We start from the raw sequence: 18,352 nt of genomic DNA, 5'->3' as shown, positions 1-18,352 counted from the left end.
ATTTCACACAAATTACCAGTCTTAGAAACGTATCAGGGAAAAATAAGTATTCTGAATAATTATCCCTATTCCACATTTGTGGGTGGATATTTGAGTTGACCGTGTTTTACACTGAATTAAAAATGGTAGCTTTTTCTTAACTAATTTGTTGTACAGATAGTTCAAAATTTAAGGAGCCAGATTAACCAGTTATATTGATTTAGGGCAGGCATGGCCAAACTGTGGCTTGCAAGCCACATGCAGCTCTTTTACAGTTAAAGTGCTGTTCACAAAGCCCCCCCCATTCCCCCCCCCATTCTCCGCCTACCAGACGGAGGGAGGGAGCTTGGGCTTCTGCCCTGCGGCAGGGTGGTGGGCTAGGGGCTTCTTCTCTGCAAGGAGTGGAATCTCAGGGCTTTAACCCCACACGGGGGGGACGGCAGGCCTCGGGGCTTCAGCCAGGTGCGTGCCATGACAGGCGCCGCCCCACAGGCCAGGTTGTGAGTGTCTTGTAGCTCTCGAACTTCTGAAGATTATTGTATGCAGCTCGGAGAGTCAGTAAGTTTGGCCACCCATGATTTAGGGGTTACCTACACTGCTCTGGCAGAGCATGCTAGAGAGGGCTGATTTGTAAACTTGTCTAACCTATATTTGTCTTGTTTAGATCTTGCTGGCACACTGTAAAAGGTATCTAAGAGCTAATACAAACCAGGTATGCTTTAGAGAATGCCAGCAGGATCTACACCAGGCAGTCAGAGTGCTTTACAAATCCCATCTTCCTAGTGTATTTTGTTGAAGCTGTATAGACAAGCCCTTATGTTTAGAAACAAAATTAACAAGCAAAATGATAATACTAAATGTGCCCCATACCAAAATAAGAGAGGGTACAATTCCCAAAAAAAAAGTTCCTCTGTTGTTGGCCTGAAATTCAGTTTGACAAATACAGACCTTTCTTTGGGAGATTCTGTTAGTTAAGAAAACAGATTACTTTTTGGGGAAAAGTGAGATGACAACTCAGTGACAAATTTGTTCTTTCTTAGTGCTGCTATAACAAAATAATTTGCCTCACTGAAGAATTATTTTGATTCTCTCGCTCTCTCTCCCCCACCCAAATCTTTCCCCTTCATCTATTTAGTAGTGAACAAAAGTACAAATAAGTCTGATAGTAGAAACTCAAAATTAGTGATTGAATAGCTGCACAATTATGAAAGAACCAGACATAATTTTCAGTTTATTATATTCTGGCAGATGCATAGAAATAAAACTCTAGTTTGCTTTCTCTAATCCTGGCATTATTTTAGCACTGAAAGAAAAAATTAGGCTTTTAAAACAAAAAATTGGCAGCCATTTAAGAAGAGAATATTTCTTTTTTCTAAGGGTTAGGTTTTCATGATTGTACAATATTGAGAAAACTAGTTTTAGTTCCTTTTTTAAATAAAAAAGGAGCGCTAGGTGATTTAATAGCATTTCATAATGCAGCATGATGAGAATTTACTTAAAAAGAAAGGAAATCTATTAACCTTCCTTTTTCCATGAAGGCCTTCAGCTCAAGTGCCAGAGATACACTCAATAGAAAAGGCTTGACCTTGGAATAAGGGTGCATATTCCTGGAACTCTCATTTTTTAAATTTTTTTTAAAAAGTTGCATTGAAAAAATAAAGATGTTTAATCCCCCAATTGAAGGAAAAATTGATTGTCATTTATGTTTTTGTTTGCATACCATCTGTATCCCCAGATACACTTCTGTTTCAGCAAAAATATTTCTGAGGCATGCACACACTGCACATATTTGAAATACTATCAAAATAAATTGATACAAAACCTACAATAAGTCTTTAGAGTTTCTTGTGCAAGTCAGAGTTACATAGTTCGGCGTTGCATTGTTTAAACTTTGGACTGGTAAGTTTTAACCCAGTGCATAATCTGAATTGAGGAGTTTTTGCTAATAAGATTTATTATGTCTGTTAAATGTACCACTGAATTGTAAAGAGAAACAAAAAATCTTCAGTTTTTATGAATTATGTGGTTTTAGTTACTTCGGGTTCAGTCCTTAAGCCCTTCACCTTCCCAACTCCTATTGACTTCAGTGAGTGTTCTGCAAGTGGAGGAATTTCAGGATCAGGCCCTTTATTTGTAAGCACTACCAAATTAGCTAGACAACTTTCTCTACTTTTTTCTCTTACCCTTCCTAAGAGTCAGTTTCTTCAAGGTGCTGCACACTCATAGCTCTCACTGATAGCAGTGCTCAGCCCCTTGCAGGGCCAAAAGTTCTAAGACTCTATGAACTCCCACAAACAATGCAACCCTAATGGGTGTGGAATATTGAACCCTGTACAAAGAGGTGGCAAAATCAGGTCTCAGACCTGCAGTAGATGAGGCTTGATATTTCTGATATAAAAAACAAAATACAAGAAAACCCACCTCACATTCTACATTCTCCTTTGTTCATCAAACACTTTTTATCCCCATTTGCAAATCACCTTTAATGCTGAAACATTTTTCTTAACATACTACATCCTTAAGTAACTCTCCCAGTGCCAAAGTAACATAGCACAAGACTATTGTCCCAATTCAGAGAAGAGATTTTTTTTTTTAAGGTCTGAAAATACTTTATATGATGCACATAATATTCTGTATAAATGAAAAAAAAATTCAGTGTACTTCACTTTTATTTTAATTTTTTTTCTTAATATGAATTTGTACTTAGTAACTTTTGCCTTTAAAGATCTGAATTTAGAATTTCATACATATTTTAGCACCTGGCTAAATACAGTTTAATTGACATTGGCTAAATGTGTTCCTATTATGCCAAATATATATGGTAATAATTTTGCCCAGATTAAGTAGCAGTCATTACAGTTCAGTATTGTTTGCCTGAATCAGTTCCATAGACAATCTCCGAATTAAGCTCATTCTATTCAAATGGATTGCACTGTATGAAGCACGTTATTATTGATCATGGGGACTAAAGCCAAGGAACTGGAAGCAAGATGGGAATAACTCTGCTAGATACCTGTCTTCAAAAAGATCTCTGTTTGTAAGCAGTTTATGCTCACAGAGGCGGAGGATTAGTTTACAGTGCGTTTGTGAGTTTTTGAAATATCTTCCCCCACGTACAAATCTAACAGAATGGATGTGTAGGTTCACAAGATAATTAATTCTAAATAAAGTGTTGCATAACAGAATTAGGAACATATATTTTAACTATTCTATTTATATTTATTTTGCACTCTGGGAAATGCATTATTTCTCATTTGGTTAGCTGGGAATTGGAACTTTTTTTGTATTGCAGTAGTATTTGATAGTCCCAGTCAGTTTAAAAAAACAAAAACAAAAAAACCTTTTGGCCGAACTATTATTGTTACTTGGTGCCCACTGCAATTTTTTTATGTAAGAAACATTTTTGTGAAGTGTTTTGAGTCACATGTACATGTATTACTTTGTTCTGTTTAAAATCTCTATTTACACCATTACTAATTTTTAGACTGTTTCCCGTAGTTTGAAAGTCAGTATGAATAGTTTTACATACAGCTTCTCTTTATCATAACTCCTTTGTAATTTTGCTTCTTGGGAGTTGGTTTGGTTTGATGGAAGGAAGATGTTTTTTTCTTTTAATCCTTGAACCTGTGAATCTATACTTGTATGTGTTTGTAGTAGCATACAGCTGCTTTGATAGAAGAGTGCAACTTTTTTTTATAGAGCCTTTGTTGTGTCTGTATTGGCTTGAAAAGTCACATTCTGTTACTAAAAGAGGAATGATTAAATATTTTGAATATGCACCACATTGGATCAAAAAGAGTCTATAAAAATGTTTTTGTATACAAGCACTGTCTTTTTTTTTTTTTAAAGGTTAGGCTCTAGCATGCTTTTAGCCTTGGGTTATTTTTTTGAGTAGAGCCCTGAAATTTAAGTCTTTAGAACTGTTAACAATCAGTAATTGCAGTTATTACCACTATCACTTATTAAGTTGGCTGGAGGCTGGCTGACCAGCTCAATACCTGCCCACCAAACGTATTCAGCCTTACCAGCCCAAGCCCCAACTGCCATTTATCACTGAATTTAGGGCTTTCCTGTATGGAATCAATAGATGCTGTACCTTTTGAATTAGAGATTCTGTAGATGTATAAATGTGCTTACAAGTCACTGTACCAAATGAGCTAGGTAAGCAATAATGTCTGAACTGGGACCAGTTTACAGCTGTGTCTGTTTAGACTTTTTCCAGACAAAAATACCTATTCTTAGAAAATGTCATTTGGGAAAATCTATTAAAGATTGGGGGGTGGGGCGGGAGCAATATTTATAATCTCTGTGGAGGATAGAAAGTTCCTAGGAATCACTGATAAAATGTATACAGCTTTTGTTTAGTTAGTTCTATTTTTTATCTTCATAAGTTTTATCTAGCTAACGTGACAGATCTATAATTCTGGTTTACTGTATTTTGTAATTACACAAGCATTCAGGTCTAATAACAAAATTCGTCATCGTTGTTTTGATTTTGTTTTTTTCTTAAATTATTTACATGTGAGACTTAGCAAATGGAACCTTGCTACTTGTGTGAAGCTGCCATTTAACCATGAAGTGAAATGCTTTTATTGAGTTTGCCCTGCAGACATGGTCTGCTATGGCAGTGCTGTCCATATTTGGTGGCTGTGCAAGGAGAGCCAGGTGGTGCTGCAAAGCATAGCACAGTGAAGCGTAGACAGATCTAGGTTTGACATTTGTCATCCTGTACTGCTAAAGGGAAGAGAAAAATCTGCTTTTCCATATGCTTATGCTTTAATTTTTGCCCGCAGTTTTGTCCAGATGGCCTTGTGAACATTGTTTACTTTAAGATGCTGTCCCAGATGTTTTTGGATGCCGATGGATAAATGCAACAACTGTGGTATACCAATACACAAATTATTTACACAATTTTGCCTTTTTTTGTTTAACCATCGATTTTCTCCACGTACAGAACTGTTTTAGTGTGTGTGATGGGGGAAGGGGAGTGACTTTTATTTATTTTCCAGTGTTGAACATTACCTTCTGGTGGCAGATATTTAGAGATTTTTCTTTCCCCCCCCCCCCCAAGCTCTTTCACTTTTCTTGCCTTAGGAGTTTTATGTGATGGCGCTGTTGCAAGACACTGTAGCATGCAGCTTGTAAGCATGTCAGTGAAAGGGTATTACTGCATGTATCCTAGTTTGTGGGAGCCTATTTAAATTATGAAGGGTTCCCAAGCTGTGTATCATTTGTTGTGTTCAAAAGTATTCTGTCTACTTTTTCAAAGAGAATTTATTCTCTTGCTGTGTCCTTATACTGTCTTCAGTTTCCACATCAGTGGAATAGATATTTGTAAGCTGCGTAGACTGTGTCATTGAGAGCATTTAAAAAAGAAAAATTAAATGGCAAGCGCCTCTAACTGCATTTTGACAAACTTGAAAAATAATTATGCCTTGCTATCCTTAAGGAGTGCATGCAAATTGCATCAAAGGTTTATGGTCAGCCACAATAAATATTTTAAAATTTCATCTACTTTTTTCTGCATTTAGTTATATTTTTCCACATTCTAAGGAAGTAAGTACCTAGGAGTATACATAAAATACCCTTCTGGCATGAGCATTTCATTAATGTAAATAGATCTGTTAGTTATTTCTCAAGAACACTTTAATGAGACTTCACTGTGTAACTCATTAGAACAAATATATGAATTCATATGTCATGATGTAGATTGCAGCATCACAGTGCTTGGCATCCATTAAGTCCATAACTCGTTTACATTGACATGCATTGTTAATCAATACTTAAAATGCTGTAGATGTCAGTAATGTTCATATGTAGTAGAGCAATCATGACAATATGAAAGTTGCTAGTAGAATTCTAGGCTAAATAGTGTATCTCAAGCCTTTACATTACCTCTAGGCTACAAGTTAATGACTGCCTAACTTCACTGCCCCTTGTCTATTTAAGTAATAAGGCAAATGGGAAAATACAAGGAAACTACTGGTAGCATGTTCTATTATGGCTTATTAAATCTGTTTTGTTAAATTTTAAACAAATAGCATCTTATGCAGCTGGGTGTAGCTTAACAGATCCTGTGCCAGTGACAAGGGGCAGGAGAAGTAAATGTGTCATCTGGGAAAACAGATGACAGTTCGTATCCAGCTGTTGAATGGGTTATACAAGCCAAATTGAACAAAGTACAGTAATTGAGAGAGATTCACTGTACTCAGGTGGGAGCTTTTGCACTCCTCTCTTCAACAGCACCTAAAAGCAAAGTAATAACTACTGCCTGGGTTTTCTAGTATGTGTATAATGCACATAAATCTGAAGTCTTTACTGTTCTCAGTGACTAAAAGGGCATGCTGCAAGACCCATCTCTCTGTGTGGCTGGTAAAAGAGGGTGGAGGCTGCGGATGCATGGGGTGTTTTTTTTTCTTTGTCTTTTTATGGTGGATAGAAGTTAGGTGGGAAAAGTATCACCCATTGGTTGTGCTGGTGGTAGAGTTTGTCTGGGAGATTTACTGCTGATTTTGTTTTTGTTGTGTTGTTATTTTAAAGAAAGTCAAAAGTACCCACAGTAGCAAAGGTTGTATGTTATACATTGCAATAAATAAATAAATCAGTAGAAAGAGTGAACTAGGAAACAGGGTATAAGTAAGATCCCATTTCTGGAAACACTTAAATGCACATGCTAGCTTTAGTTAAGCGCTAAAGTCGATGGAATTACTTCTTCTGCATTAAGTAAACCATGTCTGTAAAAGTTTTCAGGATTAGGGCTTGTATCAGTACTTTTTGGGTGGGTGTAGGGCCTCATTGTGGTAGTCATGGTGCATTTGTATAGTAAAAAGACAGATCCTGCCCTAAAGAGCTCACAATCTATACAGTGTTAAGCTATTATTTTTGGTAAGTAGACATCTCAGCAATTGAATATAATATTCCATATCAGACATATTTAACAATCTCATATTGAGTACTGGAAATAGCTTTTACATAAAAGCTAGCTTGTTTGCAACCTTTCCTTTTTTTTTTTCCTAATAACTTTAAATCCAACTGTTCAATCAAGCAAACTTGTCACTTTTAGGTAATGGGAATCAATATTTCATGCTAAATATCCAAATCATAAATAGCTTATCTTTGGGTCACTTAATGTTAATGTATAGCTTTATTTATAGGTTCATCATCAAAAATTATACGACTTCGTGAAGAAAATAATGAAGGAAGTGAAACATTGAAAGGAAGAAGTTCCGCAAATGGCGTGTCAATTCCAGTTAAGGGAATAAATAATTTAGGAAATACATGTTTTTTTAATGCTGTCATGCAGGTAAGATGCAAAAATGACACCAGCTTTCCTTATTGTTAGCATTTTAGAAATATTTCATTTAATCATTACAAATGTGAATTTTGTAAAGGATATTTGTATGTTATCACTTCAGTTATTGCTTTTTGACATTTCATTCTAACAACTTTTTCCCAACCCTTTCCTTCTTCCTTGCCTCCCCTTTCCCCAAAAAATATTTTCTTCAATAACAAACACTGTGTCAGCAGTGCTTTACAAATGAATGAGACAGAAGAAAATGTGAGGTGTTACACATCGTGTTTGTGTGTGGGTTGTAGCTGTATTCAGTTACAATTCAATGTGTGATCTTTGCAATTCCATATTAAGTAGCCATGAGTAATGCACTGAACTTGTCCTACCTGCAGGAGTGAAAAGGGTGTTTTACTCATGAGTTAGGATGTTGAGCACCTAGGCATTGTCTACACATAAGAATTGTATTGCTTTTATTATAAGCTCCCCCTTCCCAGCATGAATACACGTATTCCGGTATAAAAGTATTTATAGTTTCTTCCCTAATGGGAAGAGCTACACTGCATGAGCTATACTGGCATAAGCACTTTTATACCAATATAATTGCATCCACACTAGGGTTGTACTGGAATAACTAAGGGTTTGGCTACACTACGGAGATTATGCTGGCATAGCTATTGTGACATAAATATAGCATAAATGCAGCCTATACCAGTGGAAGGGGTTTTTCCATCAGTGTGGGAACACCACCTCCCTGAATGATGGTAGCTATGTTGACAGACACATACTTCTGTCAACACAGCTGTGTCTCCATGGGGTGTTAAATCAGCATAGCTATGTTGATCAAAGGTGTGGTGTTTGTTTTTCCCCCACACCCCTCACTGATATAGCTATGTTTACCTAACATTTATATGTAGACCAGGCCTAATTCATTTTGAAAAACAGTACACCTCTAGTGGAAATAGTTATACCAGTACGAAATCTATGTGTAGAATAGCCCAAGTCACATTAAGCCAACATTGTTTCTCTGTCTGTATTTTTAGTAAAGGTCAGGTATGTTGAATTATTGACTTTTTCTCATTTGTTTTATATTATATATTCAGGGATGTGACCAAAAGCTGTTACGCTAAGTCACAGTGCCCTCTGAAGCATATGTCAACACTACAGAGACTATACTGGCATAGCTATGTTGCTATACCTATGGAAGGGGTTTTCCCATCAATATAAGAACACCACCTCTGAACAACAGTAGCTACATCAACAGAAGCATTCTTCCATCAGCATAGCTGTGTCTACGCTGGGGGTTAGGTTGGCATAGTTATGTTGGTCAGTGGATGGATTTTCCACTCCCTTGACTGATTTTTCTGTGTTGACCTAACTTTTAAGTGTAGACCAGGCCTTAGCCAAACAGGAAAACTCATCGTTAAAAATAATAAATGAAAACAATAAACAAACCAGTATAGAGACAGTGTTATTGCTGTTCCAACTACTTCTGTTGTTTTTGTTTAGAGACCTACCAACGATGACTTCACCTTTTATAACAGTGAGACCTATTTCCTGTAGGAGATACTTTTTTCCTGGGGCCTGATTCAATACCCTCTGAAGTCTTTCCGTTAAATATAATTTTGTACATGCCAGCAGTTAGAATTTGTGACTGAAGAAGTTATGTTCTAGTTATGTGTCTAACTTTTTCTTTTGTTTTTCTCTTTAAGAATCTGGCACAGACTCACATGTTAAATGAACTAATGTATGAGATGAAGGAAAAGGGAATAAAGTTAAAAATCAGTCAAGCTGAAGATGCGCAATTGGTAGGTGTGTAGTAAGAGGTCCAGTTTGTGTGAAATGTGCAATGGGAGAAACCCAGATCAGAGTAATGTCTATAAAAGGTAAAGTAGGCTGAGAGTAGTTGATGATGATCACACCCTTGATCTACAATTTCTTTTGTCTTTTAGTTCTCAGTTAGTCTACAATACATACAACCTCACTTATTTTGTAGAGTTAATATTGTAAAATCAACATTAAAAGAGGAAGAATTATCACCATTTGATATTCTGCTAAACTAAAGCAGGAGCATAACTGAATGCAAATAATGCCTGACCTGAAGTAGTAGTGAAAGAAAGGAGAGTTATGTAGTAGATTTTTTTCAGTTCATTAAATGCACAATACAAGAAATGGTATGTTTGTGCTTCATTAACTTTTTAAAAAATTTCATTCCAATTTATCCCCAGCCCTTTGTGTAAAATTTGTGAAATTTACCAAACACTGAATAGCCAGAGTACTAAAGCAGTATAAGAGGCTCCACTACTCAGGGCAGCCCCCAAGTCAGAAATCAAACTCCTGTTCCTCAAGTTGCTTAGGTTTTTATTGGGCTGCTATTCCTGGACTTTTTTTAGGGTCTCCTCTCTTTTGTAGACCCTGGTTAGTGAATATCTAATAAACTTGACACCCCTTTCTCTCCATCCATCTACTGCATGCATTATCTGGCCATGGAACAAAGTGGAAACATTCTCTCCTGTTCCCTATGCCACCCTGGCAGCCTTCTGGTTGGTGGGAGAAGGGTGGGATTGGTGGTGAGACTCTGTTCTACCATACACATTGTTTCTCTGCTTTGGAACACTTCTGCTCCATTGCCTGCCTCTGCTGCTCCTCATAGCTTTTTGAAATACAGTGTGACATTAACAGGATTCTTGTCAGTTTCACTGCTGCTCACAGGATTCTGATCAGCAGCAGTGAATATCGATAACTTAGCTCTGAGCACCAACAGAGTCTCTAAAGCTTTCTGCCAGCAGGTTTAGGAAGACAGCATTGTACTGATTTAAACTCGGTTCATGCTTCACATGATACCTATGCAACCGTAAGGGTTAGAAATGTAACTTATTTTTAATGAAAGCTTATATTCTCAAGATTGCAAGATCTGTGGAGCAGAGACTGTCTTCTGATCTGTTTATGCCTTGGAGCACTACAGTTGTATAAACAATAATAATATTGAAGCTGATGGCTTTCTACTTGCATTTCAAGTTCCCTTTATTGTTATTATTTATTTATTATTATTTATTTGTTATTGTTATAAAAATAAGAATACCATATGCATTTATGCATCATAAAGCTTATCTTTTAGAGAGACGTCCTCTCTAGTAGTTCGAGAGGTTTCAGTCTGTATGTTGCAGACTGTAATGGTCCCTTTTAGCCTTAACATCTATGAACTCCAAGGGCTAAGGAAACATAATGCTGGCTAGTACTGTTTTGAAACAGGCTGCAGAGGAAGCTATGTATCTCTCCTACCCACTGATTTAAGGTGCAGATGGTGGTAGTTTGGGAATAAGAGTAAAGCAGATCTAAGAGCACAAGAGTGTGATGTAAACTTTCACTTGAGTTTCATATACTAAGTAGTTGATGCAAGAAATAGGCCTTTTATCATATATGCTTGACATCAATACAATCATTGCATTGATTGCTTGTGGAAAATAAGAAGAGGAAAACCCTGCAGATGGTATTTATCGATCTTGAGAAGACTTTTATGACCACATTCTGAGAGAATTCATCAGGTAGTATATGAGAATGAAACAGATATCTGAAGGCTATATCAGACTCATTCAGGATATGTATGAGGGTGCTGTGAGGCCATGTAGAGAAATGGAATAGTTTCTAATAAGAGTCAGAATCATCAAGTGTTTTCACTAAGCCCCTTGTTGACATTGGTGCTCAGTGCACTTACAGAAAGCATCAAGAGAGTGGCACCTTGGTGCGTGCTTTTTGCAGATGATGTAGTACGCTTGGGGGAGAGCAGAGTGGAAGATTTAGAAAGATGGAGGTGCATCCTTGAGGAAATGGAATCAGAATCGGTAAATACAAAATCATAGAATTGTAGAACTGGAAGGGACTTTGAGAGATCGTCTAGTCCCCTCCACTCATGGCAGAATTAAGTATTATCTAGACCATCCCTGATAGGTATTTGTATAACCTGCTCTTAAAAATATCCAATGATAGAGATTCCACAGCCTCCCTAGGCAATTTGTTCCACTACTTAAACACCCTGACAGTTAGGAAGTTTGTCCTAAAGTCCAACCTAAATCTGACTTGCTGCAATTTATGCCAATTGCTTCTTGTCCTATCTTCAGCGGTTAAGAAGAATTTTTTTCTCCCACCTTCTTTTAACAACTTCTTATGTACTTGAAAACTTTTATCATATCCCCTCTCAGTCTTCTGTTTTTCAGACTAAACAAAGCCAGTTTTTTCAATCTTCCCTCATAAGTCATGTTTTCTAGACTTTTAATCATTTTTGTTGCTCTTCTCTGGACTTTCTACAATTTGTCCACATCTTTCCTGAAATGTGGCACCCAAAACTGGACAGAACACTCCACTTGAGGCCTAATCAGTGCAGAGTGTAGAGGAAGAATTACTTCTGGTGTCTTGCTTACAACACTCCTGCTAATACATCCCAGAACATATTTGCTTTTTTGTGGCAACAGAGTTACACTGTTGACTCTCATTTTGCTTGTTGTCCACTGTGACCCCCAGATCTCTTTCCGCAATACTCCTTCCTAGGCAGTCATTTCCCATTTTTCAAGTATCAGAGAGGTAGCCGTGTTAGTCTGGATCTGTGAAAAACAGCAAAGAATCCTGTGGCGCCTTATAGACTAACAGACGTTTTGGAGCATGAGCTTTCATGGGTGAATACCCACTTTGTCGGACATGCATCCGACGAAGTGGGTATTCACTCACGAAAGCTCATGCTCCAAAATGTCTGTTAGTCTGTAAGGTGCCACAGGATTCTTTGCTGCTTTTACATTTCCCATTTTGTATGCGTGCAACTGATTGGTCCTTTCTAAGTGGAGTACTTTGCATTTGTCTTTATTGAATTTCATCCTATTTATGTCAGACCATTTCTCCTGTTTTGTCCAGATCATTTTGAGTTATTATCCTATCCTCCAAAGCATTTGCAACCCCTCCCAGTTTGGTATTGTCCACAGATTTTATGTGTACTTTCTATGCCATTATCTAAATCATTGATGAAGATACTGAACAGAACCAGACTCAAAAATGATCCCTGCGGGACCCTATTCGTTATGCCCTTCCAGCATGACTGTGAACCACTGATAACTATTCTCTGGTAACGATTTTCCAACCAATTATGCACCCACCTTATAGTAGCTCCATCTAGGTTGCGTTTCCCTATGTTTTATTTTTTAATGAGAAGGTCATGTGAGACAGTATTCAAAGCTTTGCTAAAGTCAAGATATACCACATCTACCACTTCCACCCTATTCACAAGGCTTGTTATCCTGTCAAAGAAAGCCATCAGTCTGGTTTTACATGATTTGCTCTTGACAAATCCATGCTATTACTTATCACCTAATTATTGTCTAGATGTTTGTAAATTGATTGCTTAATTAATTGCTCCATTGTCTTTCTGGGTACAGAAATTAAGGTCACTGGTCTATAATTCTCTGGGTTGTCCTCATTTCCTTATTTATAGATTGTCACTATATTTGCCCCTTTCCAGTCTTCTGGACTCTGTCCCATCTTCCATGACTTTTCAAAGATAATCGCTAATGGCTCATATATCTCCTCAGTCAACTCCTTGAGTATTCTAGGATGTATTTCAGTAGGCACTGGTGCCTTGAAGACATAACTTGTCTAAGTAATTTTTAACTTGTTCTTTTCCTATGTTAGCCTCTGATCCTACCTCATTTTCACTGGCATTCACTATGTTAGACGTCGAATCACCACCAAACTTCTTGGTGAAAACCGAAACACAGAATTCATTAAGTACCTCTGTGATTTCCACATTTTCTGTTGTTGTTTTTTTCCCCCTCATTAAGTAACGGGCCTACCCTGACCTTGGTCTTTCTCTTGCTTCTAATGTAATTGTAGAATGTTTTCTTGTTACCCTTTATGTCTCGTGGCTCCCACTGGTTGTGGTTCACTGTCCCAGCACATCCTGCACTGCTTCCCGCCGCCCCCATTGGCCTGGGACAGTGAACCATGGCCAGTGGGAGCTGCAGTCGGCTGAACTTGCTGACACAGCGGTAAACAAACTGGCCCGGCCCATCAGGGTGCTTACCCTGGTGATCCGTGTGCCAGAGTTTGCTGACCCCTGATCTACAAGATGGTAATCATGCCTGTACTTTTTTGTATGGGTCTGACCGCTAGGCACTGAGGAAGAGACAGGTACATATCTTGAATACAGTGGAAATGAAAATGTTAAGATGGATCCTTGGAGTTACAAGGATAAACCATACTTGGAACAAACAAATTAGGGAAAGTATAAAAATGATACCTATTATAGGAAAGTGGACGGAATCCAGTCCTAGATGGCTTCTCATGTGAAAAGAAGACTGGAAGAATGCATTGGAAACCGGGTGTTAAACTTCTAAGTGAAGGGTCAAAGAAGGGTTGGAAGACCCCCAACTAGATGGATGAATGTCATACAAAAGGATCTGATTAGCTGTGGAGTTTCTGAGGAACTGTTTCCAGACAAACTGGAATGAAGAAGGAGGACTCCAAGAGCTGACCCAATAAAGATGGGACTAAGGCTAGAAGAAGACTCGTATATGCTTGACAGCTAGTTTTGGTGAAAATGGAGAGGGGCCTGTAATAGCCAACTACGATGTCCCAGAAGTCTAAAATGAAATCATTAATTTTATAGGAAAGATATAGTTAATTGTATTGCTACCAAATAATTCATCTGTCTGTTACAGTAGTGTGTTTGGTGGGTGGTCATATAATTTTAGATTACTTCCCTTCCTTCTTAATTGCTATTGCTTTGCAAATAGGAGATAGAAGGTGAGGAAAAATTACAAATTACAAAATCTGATGTCTACTAAAATACTATAGCACAAGAATGTACAGAACACAGGGAAGAGAAGTAAGAGCTGAGCTATATTGTTTGGTTCCTTTGACTTCATCTTGGTGTGGTTTCTTACTCAAGCCTTGAATTTGGGAAGCCAGTCTTAGATGAAAGAAGTGAGAAATACGCATAGATGCTGTGCTGACAACACTTGAGATTCTAAAGTATCTGAGGCCTTGGCTACACTACAGAGTTGCAGCGCTGGTGAGGGGGTTACAGCGCTGCAACTTAGGATGTGTACACACTTGCACAGCACGGCCAGCGCTGCAACTCCCTGGTTGCAGAGCTGGCTGTACACCCGGTCGAGCCTCGGGTGTAGAGGATCCAGTGCTGGTGATCCAGCTCTGGTCAGCAAGTGTAGACACCCACCAGCGTTTTTATTGACCTCCGTGGCATAAGTAGGTATCCCAGCATACCTTAGAAGCCTCTCTGGTAATCATGCAAACTCCACTGTCCTGGGCTCACCTGACCCCTCCTTTAAATGCCCCGGGAATTTTAAAAATCCCCTTCCTGTTTGGTCAGCCAGGTGTGGAGTGCAATTAGTCAATCAATCAATCAGCGACCATGCCTCCACGCACCAAACGAGCCCCAGCATGGACCAATGCAGAGCTGCAGGACTTCATAAGTGTTTGGGGAGAGGAGGCTGTGCAAGCACAGCTGCTCTCCAGAAGGAGAAATTATGATACCTATGGTCAGATATCGCAGTTCTTGATGAGAAGGGGCCATGAACGGGACGCGTTGCAGTGCAGGGTCAAAATTAAAAGAGCTGAGGAGTGCTTACTGCAAAACTCGTGAGGGAAATCGCCGCTCAGGAGCTGCCCCCACAACCTGCAGGTTTTACAAGGAGCTGGATGCCATACTTGGGTGTGACCTCACTGCCAATCCGAGGACCACGATGGAGAGTTCAGAGCAGGGAGAAGTGGGGGAGGGTGTAGAGGAAGGCGACAGTGAGGGTACTGGCGTGGAGGGAGACACCCCGGAGTCCCAGTACACATGCAGCCAGGAGCTCTTCTCAAGCCAGGAGGAGGCTAGCCAGTCGCAGCAGGAGGAAGTTGATGGTGAGGAAGAAACAGGATCGTGCTCGGGGTAAGCAGATTTTTATGTTTTGGGAGAGGAGGGTTTGGGTTATGGCTGCCTGCATGCATGCCTAAACGTGGAATAGCCCATTGATTTGCTCTATCACGTCTCTGTAATCTGCCTCGGTAATCTCTTGAAAAGTTGCAGCCAGAGCGTTTGCAATTTGCTTTCTCAAGTTGATCGGGAGAGCCACCGTGGTCCTTGTCCTGGTCAGGCTAACTCGTCCGATCCACTGTGCAGCGAGGGGTGGGGGGACCATGGCTGCACACAGGCAAGCTGCATAGGGGCTGGGGCGGTATCCACATTGCTGTAGAAGACCCTCCCTCTCTTCCCAGGTAACACGCAGCAGTGATATGTCTGGCAGTAGGAAACCCTGTTGAGAATTTAGGGATACTTGAGTGCAGGGCGCCAGGTTCGCGTTTCCCCAGCCCATTGTGCTCTGTTGTTTAACCCCCCCTCCAAGCACGTAGCCAGCCACGCGGTGTGCTCCGGTGTTATGCACCCCCCTCCAAGCAGGCATCCAGCACCGCGGTGCGTTTCCCCCCCACCCCCCCCCCCAGCAGGACGGCGTGAACGCGTACCAAAGCCCAACCCCCCCCCCCGCAGCTCCACCACCTTCCTGTTCACTACTGTCTCCTGTTCAGGACACCAGCTACCTCCTGTAGCCATTGCAGATAAACCCCAGTGACCCATCGGTCAATTCCCACTCCCAAGGGGAACTCGGGGGAAAACCACTCACCCCATTGCTCGCCATGACTTTAGCTTCCCTGCCCTCTCTGTGTTATGTGAGGTATGTGAGAAGGATGCCACCAAAAGTCTAAAAAGTCCTTCACTGTGTGATAATAAACAATGTAGCCTCTGTGTATTACATGGTTCTATCTCTCTTTTTTTCTAGTGACCTTGACTAATGCAGCCAGATCACCAGCCTCACGTAGATTGCAGAACTTGAGACGAAATCCCAGAAAATCAAAAGAGGAATTGATCAAATCAGTTATGAGTCACTACAATAGAGAAAGTAGGAAGACACAGGAATGGAGAGAGAAAATGTATGAATGGAGACAGAGTGTACATGAATGGAGGCAAACAGAAAGCAGGAGAAAGGCATTGTCTGCCAAAAAAACCACAAAGCAGATGATAAGCCTCCTGGCTCGCCAAACTGAGTCTTTCGAGTCTCTCGTAGCCATGCAGACAAATATGTACCGTTGTAACCCACAGCCCTCCCAAAGCCCTCTTTCTTGTTCCCCAATATTTCCATAAAACAACTATCTCCAGCAGCCAGTTTCTTATTACACCCAGCTGCCCCCAACACCTGTACGATCACCTACCAGCCCTGATAACTATAATTCTTACCTGTTCACTCCACCCCCATTACCCTGCAGCATAGTAATCCTGAAGTGCAGCAGACATTGAATAGTGATCAAAATAGGACATATTCAAACCTGTGAATGTACAGTCCACCACCCCAACCCCCTTGCCTTTTATGTACTGTATGTTGAATAAAGGATTTTTTTCTTTTTCACTACGTTATATTATTGCTGGAAGTGGTAAATATTGTACCCCAAGGTACAGCAAAGCACATCAAATGCACCAAACATTACTGTTGGCTCTCAGCATCAAATTGCTCCCTTAAAGCATCCCTAATCCTTGAAGCCCTTTCCTGGGCCTCCCTATTAGCCCTGCTCTCTGGCTGAGCAAACTCATCCTCTAGGCGTCGAACCTCGGAGGTCCATTCCTCACTGAATCTTTCACCCTTCCCTTCACAAATATTATGGAGGGTACAGCACGCGGATGTAACAGCGGAGATGCTGCTTTCCCCCAAATCTAGCTTCCCATAAAGACACCTCCAGCGAGCTTTCAAACGGCCAAAAGCACACTCCACAATCATTCTGCACCGGCTCAGCCTGTAGTTGAACCGGTCCTTGCTCCTGTCAAGCTTCCCTGTATACGGTTTCATGAGCCATGGCATTAAGGGGTAAGCGGGGTCTCCAAGGATCACAGTGGGCATTTCGATGTCCCCTACTGTGATCTTGCGGTCTGGGAAAAAAGTCCCAGCCCTCAACCTCCTGAACGGCACTGTTCCGAAATATGCGTGCATCGTGCACCTTTCCAGGCCATCCTGAGTAAATGTCAGTGAAACGCCCACGGTGATCCACAAGCGCTTGCAGAACCACGGAGAAATACCCCTTGCGATTAACGTACTCTGATGGCAGGTGGGGTGGTGACAGAATAGGAATATGCGTCCCATCTATTGCCCCTCCACAGTTAGGGAAACCCATTTCTGCAAAGCCATCCACAATGTCCTGCATGTTCCCAAGAGTCACAGTTCTTCTTAGCAGGGTGCGATTAATGGCCCTGCAAACTTGCATCAGCACCATTCCAACGGTAGACTTTCCCACTCCAAACTGGTTCGCCACCGATCGGAAGCAGTCTGGAGTTGCCAGTTTCCAGATTGCAATAGCCACCCGCTTCTCCACTGGCAGGGCAGCTCTCAATCTCGTATCCCTGCGCCGCAGGGTAGGGGCGAGCTCAGCACACAGTGCCATGAAAGTGGCTTTTCTCATCCGAAAGTTCTGCAGCCACTGCTCGTCATCCCAAAGCTTGATAAGTATATGGAGCGATGTTATGATAGGATTGTTAATTTGGGCAATTGATCTTGGATTACCACCAGATAGGTCTGCTCAATGGTCTGTGGGGAGATGTTGGATGGGATGGGAACTGAGTTACTGCAGAGAATTCCTTCTTGGGTGCTGGCTGGTGAGTCTTGCCCACATGCTCAGGGTTTAGCTGATTGCCATATTTGGGGTCGGGAAGGAATTTTCCTCCAGGGCGGATTGGCAGGGGCCCTGGAGGTTTTTCGCCTTCCCCTGCAGCGTGGGGCATGGGTCGCTTGCTGGTGGATTCTCTGCAGCTTGAGGTCTTCAAACCAATTTTGAGGATTTCAATAACTCGGTCCTGGGTTAGGGGTTGTTATAAAAGGCGCCGTTCCACGGTGCTGAGCACGTCTGTTGCTGCCACAAGCAATTTAGTGTCTTCACCGTCAGGCGATTCAATATCATCGTCTGACTCCTCACTGTCACTGTCACTCTCACTTTGCAGCTGAAGGAATAGCTCCACTGCCATGCGTGATGTGCTGGCAACATTCATCAGCAAGGTCCTCA

At 40.7% G+C, this 18,352-nt stretch overlaps 1 protein-coding gene across 7 annotated transcripts in view; it reads left to right on the top strand.

Annotated features, from left to right (window-relative positions):
• Window positions 1-18,352, top strand: part of USP45 (ubiquitin specific peptidase 45) — a 93,577-nt gene that overhangs the window by 22,764 nt on the left and 52,461 nt on the right. For all 7 annotated transcript variants that reach the window (XR_003999548.1, XM_030555997.1, XM_030555999.1 and 4 more), the window contains exons 6-7: window positions 7,134-7,282; window positions 8,980-9,075. Coding sequence is in view for 6 of the 7 variants with exons in the window: in XM_030555997.1 (XP_030411857.1) it covers window positions 7,134-7,282; window positions 8,980-9,075 (245 nt within the window). In the remaining variant the exon portion in view is untranslated. The remainder of the gene's footprint in view (window positions 1-7,133; window positions 7,283-8,979; window positions 9,076-18,352) is intronic.

Source organism: Gopherus evgoodei, chromosome 3 (assembly GCF_007399415.2).
Source record: "Gopherus evgoodei ecotype Sinaloan lineage chromosome 3, rGopEvg1_v1.p, whole genome shotgun sequence".
In the NCBI taxonomy this organism is placed as follows: domain Eukaryota; kingdom Metazoa; phylum Chordata; order Testudines; family Testudinidae; genus Gopherus; species Gopherus evgoodei.
The sequence above is the reverse complement of the archived record's forward strand: the minus strand, read 5'-3'. Positions and strand labels throughout refer to the sequence as shown.